Source organism: Vigna unguiculata, chromosome 1 (genome assembly GCF_037176805.1).
Source record: "Vigna unguiculata cultivar grain cowpea cultivar isolate G323 ecotype 2 chromosome 1, ASM3717680v1, whole genome shotgun sequence".
Classification (NCBI taxonomy): domain Eukaryota; kingdom Viridiplantae; phylum Streptophyta; class Magnoliopsida; order Fabales; family Fabaceae; genus Vigna; species Vigna unguiculata.
In genome coordinates, this window is record NC_140792.1 from 34,715,620 (window position 1) to 34,736,488 (window position 20,869).

At 30.7% G+C, this 20,869-nt stretch overlaps 1 protein-coding gene across 1 annotated transcript; it reads right to left on the reverse strand.

Moving 5' to 3' along the window:
- Positions 1-15,644: 15,644 nt before the first annotated feature.
- On the reverse strand, positions 15,645-18,350 carry LOC146888894 (uncharacterized). The gene is made up of 2 exons (XM_085666564.1): positions 16,059-18,350; positions 15,645-15,966 (listed from the first exon to the last, which is right to left on the reverse strand). The coding sequence occupies exons 1-2, from the start codon at positions 17,949-17,951 to the stop codon at positions 15,790-15,792; spliced, it is 2,070 nt and encodes a 689-aa protein (XP_085522690.1). The 5' UTR covers positions 17,952-18,350; the 3' UTR covers positions 15,645-15,789.
- Positions 18,351-20,869: the final 2,519 nt, after the last annotated feature.

Here is a 20,869-nt window from a genome sequence, read left to right on the forward strand (position 1 = left end):
ATTTTTTTAAAAAAGAAAAAGTTTGAAATTCTGCGTTCATAAAATCTTCACTAGATCATACTTAAGCATGATTTTAGGACTAGAACATCATGGTACTGTCTTTGCTGATATTGTTTTGATTGGACTGGTATATAATTATGTCTACTATCTATCTATCTTCCGATTCAGTCACCGTTGTTTTAGGGCAAAACCAGTTATAATGCTTATATTTATTCTAAAATGGTTGTGGAGTTCTTATGTGATCATTTTGTCTCATCGCACCTCCTAGACTGCACCTAATCTAATAAAATTGGTCTTGGGTTGAATTTTATTGTAAATTTTGATTTTTTTAATTTGTAATGTCAAAACATACTTTTTTAGTTAGATATTTTATAATACTTTTTTTTTTAAAATAGACTACATTATTTAAAATTAAATAATTTAATATTTTAAAAAATACATATTTTAATGACCAAAATTGAATAATAAATATAGGTTTAATTAGTCAGATGATATTCATTTTCGTTTGGATGTGTCAATTTGATACTTGTTTTTTAAAAATGTGTCAATTGAATCTTAACTTTTGAAAGGATGTCTCAATTAAGTTCCTTTTTGAGTTTCAACTTTTGAAAAGATATCTCAATTAAGTCTCTTTACAAAAGAATTATAACATTGTTAACAGTATTGATATTTAAAATGACTTACAAAATTAAGTATTGATATTTATATTAAAATTTAGTGGTAAAAGTCATTAATAAGTTAACAATGTTAATAATATTTTTATAAAAAGATCTAATTGAAACATTTTTTTTTAAAATTGGGACTCGATTGGTAGCTTATTAGAAACCTTCTTATAAATGGATACAATTGACACGTATGAACAAAAGTAACTATTATCCAACTAATTAAATCAATAAATATACTTATAGATCGGATTCCACAGCTCAATCATGACCTACTAGTTTCATACACTCACCATTACTTACCATAAAAGTACGTATACGCGTGTGGAATTCATACGTTCGAATCCTGAAGCTGTGTGCACTTCTAACTAGCAGAATCTTAAACGAAATTAATAACTTCAAAAAATTTACAACGTGTTTGAGTTGAAATATAATATTTTATATTTTCGTCAAAGATCCACACTTTTTTTTTTGAGATATTAGTACAACAAATAATGAAGATGGGTACGAAATTGGTCTGGAATGAAATGTTTACCTAATTCACTGTAGTTCATAAAGCATCTTCATCGTAGATGTCTAAATTTGAGGTTGTAAGAATGCATGTCTCCTTGTACTAGATGTCGATGAAGATATTTTATTTTGAGACATAGTTGGTGAATGCCAATTTAGGCCTCTTGGTATCGTTGTTGATGATGCAGGTTGTGGTTCCTCGTAGTTTTTGTGGACAACTATTATTGTTGTTGTAGTAGATATAATATATAATATATAATATATAATATATATAATAAGTAATTAGGTAGGTATTTGTTTAGTGGGCCAAGTCCAAGAATAGCTATTGTGCTGAAGCATTTTGTGCTGCGTCAATCTCAGTTTGCATAGTCTTCTCCGTTACCTTTTGTGGTAAAGTTTATGCACATGCTTTCATAGAAGAATGACACGGTGGAAATGGGGTAAATATTCAATCGTTAAATTTATCTATTTTTGAATTCATGGTTGAATTTTTTTTCTTTTTTTCTTTTTTGTTTAGTTGGTGGTAATGAAAGGAATCGAAGTACTAGAGAGAGAGTGTGAGTGATTGGTTGGTGATGATTGTGATTTTGATGTGGTGTTGTGTGTTGAATGTAGTGGGGTACAGCTGCAGATGGAGGGAAAAAAAAAGGGAAAATGTGAGCAAGACGAAGGATTAAATAATATAAAATACATGACTAAAAATAAAATAAAATAAATAAACAAGACTAATAAAAAAATAAGTTAAATTAAATAAATAAATAGATCAGTAAATAATTGGAGGTGAAATAAAATAAATAATCATGACCAATTAGATAAATTAAGTGAAATAAAAGGACAAAATCAGTATATAATTAGAGGACAAATTAAATAAAGTAAATAAACAAGACTAGTACATAATTAGAGATAAATTAAATAAAATAAATAAACATGATCAATATGTAACTGGATATTAAATAAAAAAATAAAGATCAGTGCACGATTAAAGATAAATTAAATGAAATAAAGGAACGGATAGCTGGAAATAAATTAAATAAATATAAGAGGATATTAAATGAAAATAAGTTAAATAGAAGTGAATATAATAATATATGATTCAAAATAATTAAAAGATTAATATAATACCATGAGTTTATCAAGATTAATATAATACCATGAGTTTATCAAGATTAATATAAAAATAACTTAACCTCACCCCCTTTACCTTGTTGATTGAAATGTCACACTAATAATATTTGAAAAGGATTAGGATATCTTTCAATCTTTACTCTAAACTTTCTCTTTGTATCTTCTCTTTCTCTGTCTCTTCTTTCTCTCTCTCCTTCTATTTCTCTTTTCTTTCTTTCTTTCTTTCTTTCTCTCTCACGTAACTTATTTATTTCACTTCCTTTCATCTTCATGCATATACATATACATATACATATACATATATATATATATATATATATATATACATATATATGTATATATATATATATATACATATATATGTGTATATATATAAGTCACACATGTGTTTATTTTTTCAAATCATCATTGCTTTCATTAATGAAGAGATAATTTTTATCTCTTTAGTTTTTTCTTTTTTCTTCTTATCTTCTCTCTCTTTAGTTTTTCTTTTCTTTTCTCTTTTTTTTTCCTTCTTATCTTCTGAACTTATCTTCTTATCTCTTTAGAAGATTCTTCATTTTTCTTAATTCACACACTTATTTAATAATATTTTAAGTAATATATTTTTAACTAATATTTTTTAATATATATATATATATATATATATATATATATATATATATATATTTTATTAGTTTTGTTTTCTTTTTATTGTTATTTTCAACAAGTAAAAACTACATCATGATAAAAATATATTTTTAAGTATGGATGTTACAGGAGACCTACTTGAGATTTTGTTACAAAAATAGAGACCTCTGAAATGATTTAACCTTTATAATATATTTCTGGCTAGATATGGACTGGAAATTTGTCTATTTTTTTTCTTATCAACAAATTTATCGATGTCCAAATCTATCAATATTAAAAAATTTAAAATACTAATTAATTTTATGATAGATTTTAAGGTATGTAATTACCAATGAATTTTACAAATAAAAAACAAAATATGTGTTAATAAGAACTTTCAATTATCAATAGATTTTATTGATGAATTTTAAGGTTTTAAGGTATATAACTACTGACAAATTTTACATCAAAAATTTTTGTCAATAATTAAAACTTTTAAATTTGTCAGTAAATTTGTTGGTTGGTAATATAAATTTTAAAACTATCAATAAAATCTATTGATAATTCAAATTTATTAACAATTTGCTTCCATCGATATAATATTGTCAATAATTTTAAAAATTATTGTAATACATGTCTTATAAGTCATATGACCTTGTGAGTCTGATGATTATGTGTTGACAGTAAAATATAACACTCGAGTTTCTAAAAAAGTTACAAGGTATATTTTTCTAATATATATAAATAAATATATATATATATATATATATATATATATATATATATATATATATATATATTGGAATAACTTTATAGATATTATGGATATTAAATTTATATGATCAAAGATGTTGCTTTTTGGGACGATAGACTCTCAACGACAAGATATGGACATGTTTTAGTCGCAGTTCCTATAGTTCAGTCATTTCATCTCTTATAGGTAAGAAATATTCTTATAAAATCCTAAAAACGTTTTCTCTTTTTTTTATAAAATGTCAAGCTTCCATGAAAAGTAGTTTAGAAAACAAATCCTTTCCAAATAATAAAACTAAATAGCAAAAACATTTTTTATTAGTATACAAATTTGTTAATTTTATTTATTTTTAAATACGAATAAATAAGTAATCATTGCACGTTTACAGCTCATATAGTCAAGAAACTAACTATCAAATCTAAGAGTGTGTTTGGATAGACTATTTTAGTGAAACAATTCATTTTTTTGAAGAATTTAGATTTTTTTGTAATGAAATGCTTTGTTTGGATATAGAAATTAGAAAGCATTTCAAATGCAAGCATTTTTTTGAAGGATTTCAATTAGCTAAATTAGTAGAAATTCAAATACTCTCAAAATAGGTAGAATTTGAAATTATTCTCACTCAACCTCACATTCTAGACAATTCGGACGTGCACGACGACCCGGACGTGCCCGACGACCCGGACAGACCCGAACGTGCCTGACGACCCAAACGGGCCCGACGACCCGGACGGGCCCGATGACCCGGACGTGCCCGACGACCCGGACAGGCCTGACGAACCGGACGGTCCTGACAACCCAAACGGGCCTGATGACCGAAACAAGTCTGATGACCCAAACTGGCCCGACGATCCAAACGAGCCCGATGATTCGGACGGGCCTGACGACCTAGACGGGCCAAACAACCCGGAAGATCTCGACGACCTGGACGAGCCCGACGACCCTGACGGGCCCTTCGAAATCATTGGGCCCGTACACCCATATGGGCCCGAAGACCCGAACAGGTCGACGACTAGGATGGGCCCGAGGACTCGGACGAGCCCGACGACTCGGATGGGCCCGACGACTTGGACACGTCTAACGACCCAAATAGGCCCGACGACCCAGACGGGCCCGATGACTCAGACGGGCCCGATGACTCAGACGAGAACGATGACCCAAACGGTCCTGACGATCTAGACGGGTCCGATGACTTGTACAGGCAAGACTATCCGGACAAACCCGATGTTTTGAAAGGGCTCATACGAGTTGTTAGGCCTGTTCGAGTCTCGAGCCCGTCTAGGTAGTCAGGTCTGTCCGGGTCGTCGGACGTGTCCAAGTCGTCGGGCCCGTCCGGGTCCTCAGGCCCATCCTAGTCATCAGACCCATCCAGGTCTTTGGGCTTGTTTGGGTGTACGGGCCCGTCTGGGTCGTCGGACCCGTCCGGGTATTCGGACCCGTCCGGGTATTCGGACCCGTCCGGGTATTCGGCCTCGTCCGGATTGTTGGGCTTGTTCAACTCGTCGGGCCCGTCCAGGTCGTCGGGCTCGTTCGGGTCATCAGACCCGTTTGGAGCATTGGGCCCATGACCTAGACGAGTTTGACCGGGCCATATTGACGAACTTAACGGCACAATCGTGTAGTATGGGCCGTTAGGCCTCTAGATCATCGGGCCACCCAACCTGTCTGGGCTTCCTAGTCGGTCCAGCTCGGGTGGGTCGTCGGGTCTAACCAATTCGGTTGCATAGTTGGGTCTGCCGACCCATCTGGGTTGTCAAGCATGTTTCCAAATTTATCATGAACTCAAAACATAATTAAGCGTAAAATAAATATTGTTAAAATTAAATTTTATCTCACAATAAATTCAATTTTTTTTTCCAAACAAGAAATTGAAATGTAAGGTATTTTAATTTCCTTATTCAAACAAGTTATTTAAAAAATGAATGGAATTTAATTACAAGCAATTTAAATAAAAAGCATTTCAATTTCTAAGCATTGTTGAAATGTTTTATCCAAACACAATGTAATATTTCGGGTAATTGTTTCCTCCACTCCGTAACTTTTTCCAATACCTCTTATTATATTTAAGAATATTTACTTAAAGTTAATCATTCTAAAACCTCTTATAATAAAATCATATTTTAAGAAACATTTAAAATGTATTTTAGATTGTTAGTTGCTGTTGAAATTATGTTTATAATAACTGTAACATATTTATTTTTTATTTAATGTTTTAATATTCCTTTGTTTTGGATTTTTTAGTTGTTGAAGATTTAATCATAGTTTACTAATATTCATGACAGAAGGTATGGGATATTCTACAAATCCATAGTTAAGAAAATAAAAGAAGGTGAAATTCCATGGAAGAAAAACTCTATTTGAAGAGTAAAATACTAAAATGCCTAAAATGACCCTAGTCTTCATGATGCGGTGAGTCTTTGACCTAGTTTGACTAGGGTTGGACGTCCACAAGGCCCAAATGGAGGCTCAATCAAGACCCAGTTAAGGCCCACATCAGCATTAAAAAAATACAAAGAAATTTCACACCAATATAATTTATACAAGTCCCTTGCTTCTTGAAAAATCACTTTGAAATTGAACTTGAATTGATATGAAATTTTTGTTGTCTTCTTTTACTAGATGACATATTTGTTGAACTTAAAATTTGCATTTTTAAATGGTTACTTACTAGATGAGATATTTGTTGACCAACCAAAGAGATTTCAACTTTTACAAGGTAAAGAACAACCATTTCACACTTATATAGAGATAAAATAATCATAAAAAAGTAAAATTTTGTATTTGTAAAGAAAAAGAGAAAGTGAAAAATAATTAAATATAATGTCATGTAAATTTTTTTTGGATATTTAAATAAAAGTAACTTATTTAAGATGTTGTGATGTCTTTCTCCTCAAGTTATCACCTATGACTTTATCGTAATGTTTTTAACACCCAAGTCATGCTCAAGTCTACTTGCTAATAATAATAATAAAAAAAAAATACTCAAATCTAGTTAGGCAAAGTAAGTGGAAAAACTTTATAAACATGTTTATGAAATAGATTGTAGACAAAATTAATTGCAAACTTTAAGTAGAAATGGGCTATTTGTAGGATAGTTATTGTGTTGTGGATGACCTCTATTTTTAGAATGAGCATCACATGTGAAGGAACAATATGCACAATATTAATGTAGGATTTAATGATTCAATAGGTAGATTTGTTTGTTCAGACTCACTTGTAAAACTTATTAATCCATTATTCTTGTAAATATTTATGTAAATGTGTGTATAAGAAAGTTTACTATTGATAAAAGAAAAAGGTAAAAAAAAATTGTAATGAGACGAGATTTAATTTCAATAAGGTTTGAATGGGTTATTAATTTATACTGATATATTAAGAGGATTTCCTCTTTTGTGTCCACATTTTAAACTACCAATTTTATTTTTTAAAAATTGACCGTTATTTTTACAAATACTTTTATAAAATCGCCAATCTCTGCTCTTCTGTTTTCTTTATTTATCAACAAACATTCTTTTATCTTTTCTAATATATTTTATTTTATTTTTAATAAATATAATTTTATTTTATATATTAACTTAATAATATTACATTATTATCACCTACTAATATAATATCACGTATATTTAAAAAATACGCACACGCAGGAGGCACTGTGTACGTAATTTATCTAAATTTTATTTATTTTTAATTTAAAATAAAGCTATTTGTTTTAGGTTTTCATTCTCTTAAAAGAAGTTCGATTTTTATCTCTTCAAAATTTTAAATTAATGGTTTGAGTCCTTATATTCAGATAGTTGAATAACATTTATTTTACTATTTTATAATTTTTTTATTATATGATAATACTAGTATTTATCACTTACAATAATTATTTAACTTTTTATTTAACATGTAAGTACTTAACTAATGCTATATCAGACTAAGATCAAAGGTGATAATTTGTAACTTTAAAGAAACCAAGAATTCTGAAAAAAAAAGAGTCATATATCGAAAATAAAAAATTAAAAACATAGTTAGTGCTATTAATAATAAAATTATTAATATTATTAGTAATAATAACATTATTGGTATAATTATTACACTAATAAAAAAAAGTAAATACACAAAATATTTAATATAAATTAAAAAGTCAAATTAAAGGATATAATATTAAATGCCTCAATAATAAAGCTAATAAAACATAATAAAATTATTTTAAGAATAATATTAATAAAAATAATATTTCTTTCATTGTTTGTGATTTATGGGAATGAAATATATATTACTATTATTATTATTATTATTTATAATATGTTTATGTAGAATTTCAAAACTATATTATATATAATATTATTATGAAGTATTTACGTAAAAGTAATTATTAATAAAGAAAATTTAGTTTTAATGGTGATAAGTGATACACCTTAAACAAACTGTTGAGAATTTAAGTAAGTATAGATTAAAATAGAAAATTGAATATCTTAATAAAGACATTATCTCAAAATTTTAAGTCGAGATTTGTATCAAATTTTTGTGTGGTTGGACTCAAATTTTATTATTATTATTATATATCTCTTATATAACTTCTCTCTAAATACTCAGAAGAATCAAATACATTAGAACATTAAATAATTACAACTTTGAAAAAAGAAGGAATTTTTAATATATGCTTTTTTGTTTTTAACTTCATTTTCTTATATTTTATGGACAAACAGCTAAATTAATTATTAAATGTGTAAACAGATAATAGTTAATTATTTAAGAAACTAAACATTTTTTTATTTAATTCTCAAAAACTATAAGAAAAAGTACAAAATCAGTCTCACAATTTTATATCAAATTTAATGTAAAATTAATTGAATGCTTATACAGAATTTAACCATAGAACGTAGTTATCCTAATTTTACACATTTAAAGATTAAATATTTTTTAAAAATATGAAATTGACAGTGATTTATAATTTTATGAATTAAAATTATCATTTTGTTGCATTTTATTTACTCACTGTCGTCTGAAATATTAAGAACATTTATCATTATTCTGATATACGTAAGTCTGACACTTGAAAAAGCATATCAAAACAAAATGATGAATTCACTGAAAGGGCGTGGTCGGGGCACACGAGTTACTGTAACTGAAGTCGTCACATTTACTTTTAAGTACTATTATTTTATATTCTTCTTCAATATTTTACAACATTAATTTTCTTTATATATATAATATTCAATGGAATCTCATTTAAGGATTAATTACTTATTGTTACCTAAACTTTTAACAAATATTGTATTTTACTTTTTCACTGATAATTTTGTATAAATTTTATCATACCATGAACGTACGATGTTTTCCACATTAACATTGAATCGTTTGTGACAAACAATTATACATAATAGATTAAAATTGAACCTCCATACAAATTAATATTTAATTTTAATTCCATGTATAATATGATTTGTTACCTCATAAACTTGTTAACATCGTCAACTAGACTATATAAATTCATAAAGTATGAAAATAAAATTAATTCAAAATTTATGGCAAATACAAAATACAATTTCAATTAAACATTTAAAGATTTAAAATATAATGAACTCTTCTTAAATTTTTAAAATTATAATGACAAATTTAATCGTTTCCAAAATTTAGTTATTGAGTTTATACATTGTGAATGTGTGTGGTCAACAAATCGTGGAGAGTCTCATCATCATTCTCCAACATCATCCTTCTTTTCATGGCGAATTGCTTCCATCATCAAAGTCAATATATTCCCTCTCATCTTTTCCATCATTGTTTTTTTGGACCAACTTAAGTTATTGTTTATCAATGTTATCTTAATCATCATTGTGATTATTGCAATTATATAATAATCATCCCTTTTCAAAACAAGCATGCATATTAGGAGTTCAAGGAATTTTCTAACTCTTTCGTTTTTTTTTCAATGAGATATAAGAAAATGTTAACCAATTCAGTTTTATTTATAATTAGTGTTCAAAAATATCAACAAGTTAATTTAAATATAAACATCATTTTTATTGAATATAATTAAAGATAACTTAAGAATGCATTAATCACATCTAATCAAATGAAACAAAAATGACAGGATTTCTGTCACGGTTATTTTGATTATTTGATCTCGATTTAAGACCCGAGACATATTTAAATGAGGTAAAAAAAATTCACTTTTATGTCTCGGTTCTTACCCGAGACATATCTCATCGTTATTGTCTCGATTCTAATAACAATTGAAGGATAAAATACGTTAAAAATAAAAGAAAATTATTCAAAAATGGTTGAAACCTGCAATAACACGAGTAAGCATGTGAGCTTCACTGGAAAACGCCTCCATCATCATTTGCATATCTCCTTGCGTTTCAACCACCATCAACGAAAATCACCTATATGTGAGCCTCACTGAAAAACACCTCTATCACCATTTGCAGATCTCCTTGCATTTCAACCACCATCAACTGAAATCACCTATATGTGAGCCTCACTGAAAAACGCCTCCATCACCATTCGCAGATTTCCTTGCGTTTCAACCACCATCAACAAAAACTACCTGTGAATGTAGCATTAAAAACTTTATTTTCTACATTTTTTAAATTATCATTCGAAATATTTTCAAAAGATAATCAATCTTTACCAAACCAATAATAAATGGTCGAAATGAGAACTAAAATTTATATTGTTTAAACTAAAATATTATATTGTAATTAATTATTTAATAATGAAGAAAGTTTTGAGGAAGGTGCAAATATTTTAGGAAGAGTTTGTCGCATAGTTTGATAGCAGCAGATTGAAGAAGACGATGAAAGGCATAATTAAGAAAAGAAAAGAGCATGAGAAATGTCCCATGATGATGTCTGATGAGGGAAGCAAAAGTGTTGCATTGCATGGTTCCTCTCTTCACTGCGTCATTCATTTGCTTTTTTTTCGTTAGCGTGCAATCATGCATGCCAGGTACAACCATGCCCTCATCATTCTTTCTACACACTTTCTTTCTTGCATTTTTTTACTACTCACAACCCCACCATATTTAAAATTTCGAGATAATTATTAATCACTATTTTTAACTCGGGTTTAACAAGTAAAGTTTTAAATTAAGCAGGTAATTAAGAATTTAATCTCTACAATGTTTGTGAAAGAATTGCGTGATCAAATTAAAGACTTTCCCAATCCAATCAAATGAACGCAATCAAACTTGACGTACGTATTATAGTGTTAACTTCACTACTTCTAACTAATAATACAATGTCGTTACAAAATCAAAATATTCTAAGCTATTTATCACAAAAAACGTCACGTCTAACTAATAATAATAAAAAATATATTGCCACCAATCCTTTATTTTTTATCACAAAAATCTTAAACGAAATACGGAGTATTAGTTGTTTTGGACAAGAAATTCGAACTCAAACTCAAATTTAAATTATTGGTCGCTATAATCACATCTATCACTATAAACGACTTCATTTAAAATATTTGTTTCGGTGTGATATTTATGTCTCCTTAACAATGATACTAACACACACTGATATAAATATAAATATAGAGATGTGAAAACGGTTAATTTGGTTCGGTCCAGCTCGACCCACTACGGGTGACTTATTTATTAGCGAGTCAAAAGAAAAATGAACTTGACCCAGCCCACCACAGATTGGTGGGTTAAACGGGTTGACCGACTCACAGACTCACTTAATTAAAAGGGATAATTTTTTTTCAGTCAAAACTAAATTATAACTACAATTAAAATCTAAATAAACTTCAATACAATCCAAATACAAAATAAAATAAAAAAATACCAAATTATCTATGTGTTGGCTAAAAAAGCAACCTAACTAGGGGTGGCAATGCGGACCGGCCCGTCCCGTTTAGGCCCGCCCCGCATAAGGCCCGAACACCGCGGGCCGGCCCGCCCCGCCTCGCATATACGTTGGCCCGCGGGCCGGCCCGCTTTTTTTTTTAAATTTTTTTATTTATTTATTTTTTTTATGATAAAATTTTCAATGTTTAAAAATTAGGAAACTTTAAGAAGTTCACAAAATTAAGTAAAGACTTTGGGGAATTAGATGATAAATTGATAATTCAACATTTTCATCATATTCATACTATGACATACACAATGTATTATTTAAATTTTAGCACATTAAAAATTACATAATACTTGTCTTTTCCAATTATACAAGAATTTGAAATGTTAATGCAAGAGTCCATAAAAGAAGTAATTAATATACACAAGTGCAAGTTTTTTTTTTTTTTAAAAATTTTATGCGGGCTTGCGGGCCGGCCCGCGTGGGCCGCGGGCCGAGCCCGCGCGGGCCTACGGGCTCAATATCCTGGCCCGCCCCGCGCTTTTTCTGCAGGCCTGCGGGCCGGGCTCGCGGGCCAGGCCCTAATTGCCATCCCTAAACCTAACCTGACCTATATGCAAAGTCCAACTTAACAAAACACACTTGCGTAACCCTTTATTTGCGGGTTTGTGAGCCAACCCGGCTCACCACGAGTTCAACCCGGATGAGCCGGGTTCTAAGTGACCCGGGTCAAAAATGAACCCATATTAAAATTTATAAAAAAATTTCAACCCAATCCGGCCCGAACCCATGATGGACCGAATTGACGAGTTCCAACCCATTTTGACAGTTATATATATATATATATATATATATATATATATATATATATAATTGTTTGTGTGTGTTTATTAATTTTTTCTCTTATGAAGAATGTATGACCTCTAGTCATTTTTACTTAAACTTTTAATCGGAATATTTTAGAATGAGTATCAATATTACTATAGCAAATATTAAACACTACAACAAAAATTATGAATTGCCTATAGTACGCATATGATTCGTTAGAAATATTAGTATAATTTAAAATAAAATAGTAATTAAAATAAAACATTGTTATTATTGATGTTTTAACATTATGCTAATTCAAGAGTTAAATATTATTTATGTATAAATTTTTTTATTTATTTCAAATATTAGAAATTAGTATTTTTTAAATTAGTATCAGTTTGATGACTATTGACTCTTATGTTTTTCTTTTTTACCTATAAATACACAACAAACACTAGAGTTATCTCAAGAGTGTTATTTTTTTATTTTTTGTATTATCTCTTAAAATAATTATGTTCATAAGGTTCATATATTTTTTGTTGCATTCGATCGATTTGACGCATTGTTATATATTAAGATAGGAACGCATAATATTGTGTCTTGTATAGTGGGAGCATTTTCTCTCTAGCGCTCTGCATGCTTCAATCCAAATTTTTTCTATCCTTTCCTCATTTACATTATCTTAAATTATCGACAAAAATATCTATCAGTAATAAAAAAAGTTTAAAATTCATCAATAAAATTTGTATTACTAATAGATTTTTACTCGTTCATAGAATTTCATTGATAAATACATACTTTCTTGTAGTGAATCAATTCATATAAAAATTGAACTGTAAAGAAAATAAAATCATGTCATTAATATTAAAATTAATATAAAAAATAGTCTATCACTAAGTACTTGTAAAACATATATTTAGTGTACAACTTAATTTTAATCCTAATGGCTATTGTCTTTATAATATAATATGTACAATTATTTTTTTCTATATGATAAACATCGTCTATATCTTTATTTTCTTGTCTTTAAAGGACGTGAAATTTATGGTATATTTTTTTAAGGGTTAATTATGTTTTTAGTCCCTCAAGTATTATGCGATTTTGTTTTTAGTCCCCCAACTAACGTTTGCTCCAATTTGGTCCCTCATGTTTTGAAACGATTGGAAATAGTCCTCCTTTTTGGATGCCGTTAGTTTTATTTGACACCTGGCAAACGGACTGCCACGTATGGATCCTGTTTTATGCGATGTAAGTGGAGTGTGTTTCTGCACGTGCTAATTAAAGAGAAGCTTTACATCCAAATAAAAAAGGGGTTGGGAAATTTAGAAACCCTAAAATTGAAATTTGTGAATTGGGGCTTCGAGATAGTGAGCAATTGCTGCATATCGTCACTGGGTAGGCAGAGTTTGGCATAATTATTGCGTTCTTGAGTGATGAAGAGTGGTAGCAAAGGGTTTCCATGTACGCCGCGGAATACAGGTTCGAAAATGTCGCAAAGTTGTGCGTCATCTTCAGAAATGTCATCCAAAGTCTGTGGGTGTGGGGAAAGATTGTTGCTCCTAAAGGCATCTACTGTGAAAAACAAAGGGAGATTATTTTGGAGATGTCGAAATTGGGCTGTAAGTTTCAAATCCCGTGACTTATTGGATGTTGCTTTTGTATTTGTGGTAATGGTTTCATCTTTTTCCAATTCACATTGTAATTACTTTGAATGGGTTGACGACGAGGAATCTGATTTTCAAGGGAAAGAAAAAGAGAGTGAAGCCAGTGGTGGAAAAAGAGTTGATGGTGGGAAAAAAGGTGAAGAAGATGAAGTTTCTTTGAAAAGGGAGAAAATTATGCTTGATTTGATGAAGAAAAATGAGAAGTTGAAGATGAAATTGCAACAAGAGAAAAAAATTGGGACATTCCTGTTTTTTTTATTTGTGATATCGTGGGTCTCAACAATTGTAATGGTGTTCATGTTGTTGTTCAAAGTTAATTGCAATGTTTGAGATTACTGTAGTGGGTAGTTTTTTGTAGTTGTGATTATGATATTATTGGAATTGTAATGGAATTTCAAACTTTTGGTTACTGTTATGTCTTAGTATTTGCAATGAAAATGGAACTTGTAGTTGTGATTATTATGCATTTACTGTTATCATCAATTTCAGATTCTGAAATATTTCCTTAATACCACATTCAGGGAATTGAAACAAAACTCACTGCAATGAAATAATTACATCATGATTTACTGATAAATAGTTTTCATTCATAAACAATAAAACGTAATCCAACAAACAGTAGCTGTCAATTAAGTCTAGCAGACAAGTGGTCCCAAATTGTTAATACAATAATGCAATAGTTCTGCAATCAAAAAAGTGGGCAACTTTCACTATGCCCAATATTCTAAAACAGTGGTCCACTATTATAATGCACTACATTACAGAAAAGTGGTCCACCATACAAAAAAATCCAACAAAAAAACTTCATTCTTTCACATTCACGTGGGTTGTGCTGAAGTTGTAGTACTTGCTTGAGACCCTAAAACCCTTGTTCTCATTCTTCTTCTCCTTATGGTGGTTCGAGGTCTTTCTCCTTGGTTGGTGGATGCTGCAACCCGTGATGTGGATCTGGTTCTACTGGTGGAGCTAAGGTTTGATGTTCCTGCAGTGTTGGTTGCTGCACTACCAGTTGTATGCATCTGTCCCTGGCAATTTTGTATGAATTCAAGATTCAGAAGTTGTATTTAGGAATGAAAGAAATTGTAAGTAGTACAGATTTGCGTTTACCTTTCTGTTTCTGATTCCCCTTCTACAGCTTCTTATGTTATGGCCTAACTGTTTGCACTTGCTACATTTGATGATGGTATTCTTCTTTGATAGTTTGGAATGGCTGACATGTTCATCAGCTTCCCTTCTTCTTAGCTTTTTTGGTCTCCCAGGTGGAGTCTTGTAAATGGGTGGCAGTAGTTCAGGTTGATTGGTTTTTGGCCAAAGTTGTTGTCCATTGATTGGGGTAATTTGAGGGCCATACGAAGCCTGGTATGCATCCCTTTTGTAATAAGCATGAACATAATCCTCTGGGTTTTCAACCTTGTAATTAATGGCTGCCACAGCATGCCTACAAGGTATACCAACTAAATCCCAAAAATAACAACTACAGTTATGGTTACTTAAATCAACAACAAATTTTTCCATAGTGAACCCCTGCGTCACTTCAAACTTAGAATCCCCTGCCCATACAAGAAGCCAATTCCCACTTTTTTCTATTTCCCTGTCCAGCCTTTTCTGTGGTTTAGGCATCACAGTTCCTGTATATGCATTCACTTTCTCTCTAAGGGTTGCAAACCTACTCATTATATATGATCTAATCCATTCCATCATAGTAATTATAGGTTTATCCCTAGCCAGTAAAATAGTACTATTAAATGACTCTGACAGATTATTCATCAAGACATCACATCTTGGATACATGCTGAATGCATGTTTACACCAAGACTCCCTAGGAATGGCAACTAACCAATTAAAAGCATCAGGGTTGATGTTTCTCAACTCACCCATTTTTTTTCCCATCCTGCATAGTATGTTGCCTTTGTTGCTCCCATCATCAAGTCCCTGATCACAACACCACCACCAAATTTCTTCTTGAAATTGCTATATAAGTGTCTCAAACAGAAACGATGTTCCACTCCATTCAAGATTTCCTCAAAGACCGTCATTAGGCCCTGCACAAATTTAATTCAAAGGTAGAATTAGATATCAATTTGACATTCCAGATTAATTTAAATCAGAGTTTACATTCCACTATGATACTTACCTTTTGTTGATCTGAAATAAATACCCATCTATGATTTCCAATGTCCCCAATATCTTCTAACAGCAATGTCAAGAACCACCTCCAAGTCTCCTTGCACTCGTTTTCTACTACTGCAAAAGCCAGCGGATAATATTGATCATTCGGGTCCCTACCCACTGCAACCAACAATTGACCACCATACGCTGTCTTCAAGTGGCAACCATCCACACCTATAAAGGGTCTGCATCCAGCCAAAAACCCTTGCTTACATCCATCTAAACACATGTAAAAACAACCAAACCTAGGTGGCAGAGTTGGTTGGGGTTGATTTATCTTAATCTTGAAAGTTCCAGCTTTCACTCTCAATAATTCAGCCACATAGTCATATAAACGAGCATATTGTCGCTGACCATCCCCAACCAAACAGTCCATGGCAATCTGTTTTGCTTTCCCAGCCCTCCATGGTGTTATACCTACACTATATGTCTTCTTCACCTCATCAATAATTTGAGCCATAGTCATAATACCAACATTCATAAACCTGTCTATAAGGACCTGAGCAATCCAGTCCTTGTTTGCATTTTTATTTCCAAATACCCTTCCACATTTATGACGCCCAATAAGTGTCTTGACTCTGTAGGTTTCCCTTCCTCCAACCCTGCTAGCCATGATTACAAAACCACATTTTTTCTTGCAAATTGCCCTCACTCGCTTCTGATCATTTTTAACAAACTTTACTTCTTTTCCATTAAGAACACTATGCTCCATTAAAGCTTGTTTAAAGTCCTTCAAAGATCCAAACTCCATTCCCAATTTAAATTTGAAGTCTTTATTCATATCTTCATGTCTGAACTTACTAAATTTGGGACCAACTGTGGCAGCACCCTCATCACTGTCAACATCAGAATCTAATTCATCTGATTCGTAGTCCTCATTAATGTCATGCAATCCAACATCTTCATTTGTCACAAATGCCCCTTCACCAATATCTCTTTTCCTCTTCACTCTGCTTGAATTCCGTTTGAATGATTTCCACCTATCTAAAACAGCCCCAAACTTCCTCACAGGTGGATCAATATCCATCCCAAACCCATCATCATCGTCTGCCACCCTCTCTTCTTCAATGTCATCTAATTTCTCTCCACCTAAACCTTCTTCATCTTCACAATTTACATCTTCAGCCACTACTTCCTCTTCTGCTACCACATTCTGTTGAGTCACATTTTCTACAGCCACTCCTTCCTCTTCAACTACCACATTATCTACAGCCACTTCTTCCTCTTCTACTACCACTTTATCTGCAGCCACTTGTTCTTCTTCTACAACCACATTATGTACACCCATTCCCTCCTCTTCAATTACCACATTAGTTGCAGCCACTCCCTCCTCTTCAATTACCACATTAGTTGCAGCCACTCCCTCCTCTTCAATTACCACATTACCTGCAGCCACTCCCTCCTCTTCAATTACCACATTACCTGTAGCCAGTTCTTCCTCTTCTCCTACCACACTTTCTTCAACCAGTACTTCCTCTTGGTGTATAACATTCTCTTCACCCACTACCTCCTCTGCTACACCATCGCAAATAAAGTGTACCACTTCAGGCTGACTAGGTACATGTTGAACGTATATATCAACCTCTTGCTTAGTCTCCTCTGCAAAGAAAGCCAAAGCCATTGCGTCCTTGTCATCATTCGGCGTCCGTAGATTGTTTAATAGCTTCTCTTTTGAACCCTTCCACCACAGTTTAACATCACCCGCGTATTTAAACTCTTTGAGGATGCCCAATGCTTCAAAATAAGACCAAAAATCGGGGTTGATCCCTTTAACTACATGAATCTCACCCCCAACGTATTTTAATCCCTTATTCCTTTCGAATCGTCCCATGTGATGAAAAGCAACTGCAAACCCCATTTCCAGCCCTACAATAGACAACCATACAACGAACGAACTTACTTAGGTCGCGATTTATCGTAAAAAACCTTACTCCAATCAATACACAACCATAAACGAACGAAAATATGAAACCAAACCAGACCAAGTATCCAAAAAAAAAAAAACATGAAGAACCGAACTTACCTTAGGTCGCGATTCTACTCTTCAATACTTGAATCCCTTACATCAACCTCTTGATTCTACTCCCGATTCTACTCTTCGATGCTTTAATCCCTATCCTCAACCTCGTGATTGTTGTGTAAGGGTTTAATCCTTTCCCTCAAGCCCTGGATTGGTCTGTGCAACACTTTCGTTCAGACAAAATAAATGTCCCACTCAAAATAACTCTCCCACTCAAAATAAATGCGACACTCAAAATAACTCTCTCCCACTTAATTAAATAACACAACCCACTTAATTCAGACAAAATAACTCTTCCACTGAAGAAATAACATTTTCGACTTATTTGGATGTAAAACTTCTCTTTAATTAGCACGTGCAGAAACACACTCCACTTACACAGATTAAAACAGGATCCATACGTGGCAGTCCGTTTGCCAGGTGTCAAATAAATCTAACAACATCCAAAAAGGAGGACTATTTCCAATCGTTTCAAAACATGAGGGACCAAATTGGAGCAAACGTTAGTTGGGGGACTAAAAACAAAATCGCATAATACTTGAGGGACGGAAAACATAATTAACCCTTTTTTTAATCATCTTCTTCTAAATGGATTGTTTCTTTTTTTACTATCGAAAGAATATGGACAAGATTTTAGTATAAATGATCATTTGCAACATACAAAGCAAAAAATATCCATATATTTAACTAAACCATTTTTTTCTTGTCTGCCTACTTATATGTTTATATTGTTGTGAATGACAAATTTTATAACTTTGAAACATTTTGCTGTCTTTATAGTTTAGGACCACATTTAATTTTTCATAAATTTCACCATCAATTCAAAAACTGACTCATAGGCAAATTGTCCTCCTTAGGTATCAATCTATTAATATAAAAATAATCTTTCACATCACACAATTTACATTAGATCTTTTTAAAATGACAAAAGAAAATGTGGTAACACTTTTATAAATAAGCAAAATTTGTTTACAATAGAAAAAAAAATGGTTTACTCTTTTTCTCCGTTATTTACTCTGCTTTTCATCTAGCTTTCACTTTTCAATGCCTCCAACCACCAAATCTTAGGCCATGTTTCTTCCATGATATTTATTGTTTGTGAGAAATGATTCTAGGAATGTGCTCTTATTCCTTTCTGTTGATTTGAAGCAATTTGGAGAGAAGAATGGTAAATGTTACTCTTCTCACCACACCAAAGATTTGGGCAAAGACCATTGTTAACCTATGTAATTATCCTTTTATCCCTTGCTTTAATTTAAATTACTTTTTCACTATTTATATGCATACATTCATCATATACAATTCATCATATATAAGTAGTACAACGCTGTATTCGCATTTTTTTAATTTTCATAAAAATTTGAGTTAAAATAATAAGAAACATATAATTAATTATTAAAATAGTTTTTAAATGTAAAATTTGAAAAATAAAATATGTACAAATTTTTTTTTATGAACATAATGGTTAAAGATAAAAGAGGTTTTAAAATAATAATTAATTTTAAAAATAATAATTAAGGGTGAAATGAAAATATCGAGTTGTGGATAAGAAAAGGGTATTCTCTCTGTATATTATTATAAATAATAATAATTTTTTTATTACAATATAATATTTAATTAAAGTTATTTTCAAACAATCATATGTAAATTTTATTAACAATTTATCATAATAATTAAACATTTAAAATTTTAAAAAAATCATTACATTTTATTTTTCATTAATTTCAACTAAATACATTTCATTTTATATTTATTTAACAATAAAAATAAAATTGTAATCTTATATTTTAATTCATTAAAATATTTTTTATCTATCATATTTATCAAATCATTTACAAATTTTTATAAATTTAACCTTGAGATTTCTTCATCTTCACTTCCAAATTCCTTATAAGGAAGAACACCACTTTACCCTTTATTCTTTCTAAATTTTTTCACTCATTATCTCTCAAATCATCTCCAAAAAGAAACATTGGAAATATATTTTTGGAGTGTATCTTTGATTTGAAGATCCACTTGTAGGTAAAAAAAAAAATATATGACAATGGAGGTTTAAATCACAAATTATAAAAGTCTATCTTGTACAGTTTTGAGTTAAAAATTTCAGTGTTATGTGATTTTATTATTTATTTTATGAAATGGCAAAACTTCAAAGAATAAAAAATTGAATGAACCTACCACATCAAGAAAGTGACTAAATATGATTGATGAAATGAATTGGATATTATTATTTGTTGTTGTTTCTCCTACTTATTATCACTATTTAAGTTATAAATTATAAAATTATAAATATTTATGCATTCATAAATTTATCATCTAAATGATTTTAATTTAATTTATACATTATTTGAAATTTCTCACAAATATTTATGCATTCATAAATTTATCATCTAAATGATTTTAATTTAATTTATACATTATTTGAAATTTCTCACAAATTAGTGAAGAAAAGTGTCCCCAATTAATTTCTTTTACAATTAATTAAAATAATAAATTTAATTTAATTTATAAACAATTATTATTTTTTCTATTTTCCTCTATATACTGAAATCAATTTTAGCAAATTGTATTTATAAAGATTTGTGTTAAATATTTCATTGTCAAAATTGGGAAGGAATGAGTTGTGTAAGAGAAACAGTTACTTGGTAAAGAAATTCCGAAATATTACAAAGGAACAACAACAGAATACTACATCTTTGCTATTTTCTGCTAAATCTTTTACTTCTTTTATACATTAAATGTTACTACTTTTCAAG

Bases quoted from the DNA above. Each gene is read 5' to 3' on its own strand.
- LOC146888894 (XM_085666564.1), bottom strand. From the start codon at position 17,951: ATGGGGTTTGCAGTTGCTTTTCATCACATGGGACGATTCGAAAGGAAT. The intron at 15,967-16,058 runs GTAAGTATCATA...AAATTTGTGCAG, and splicing joins TTATTTCAGATCAACAAAAG to GGCCTAATGACGGTCTTTGA.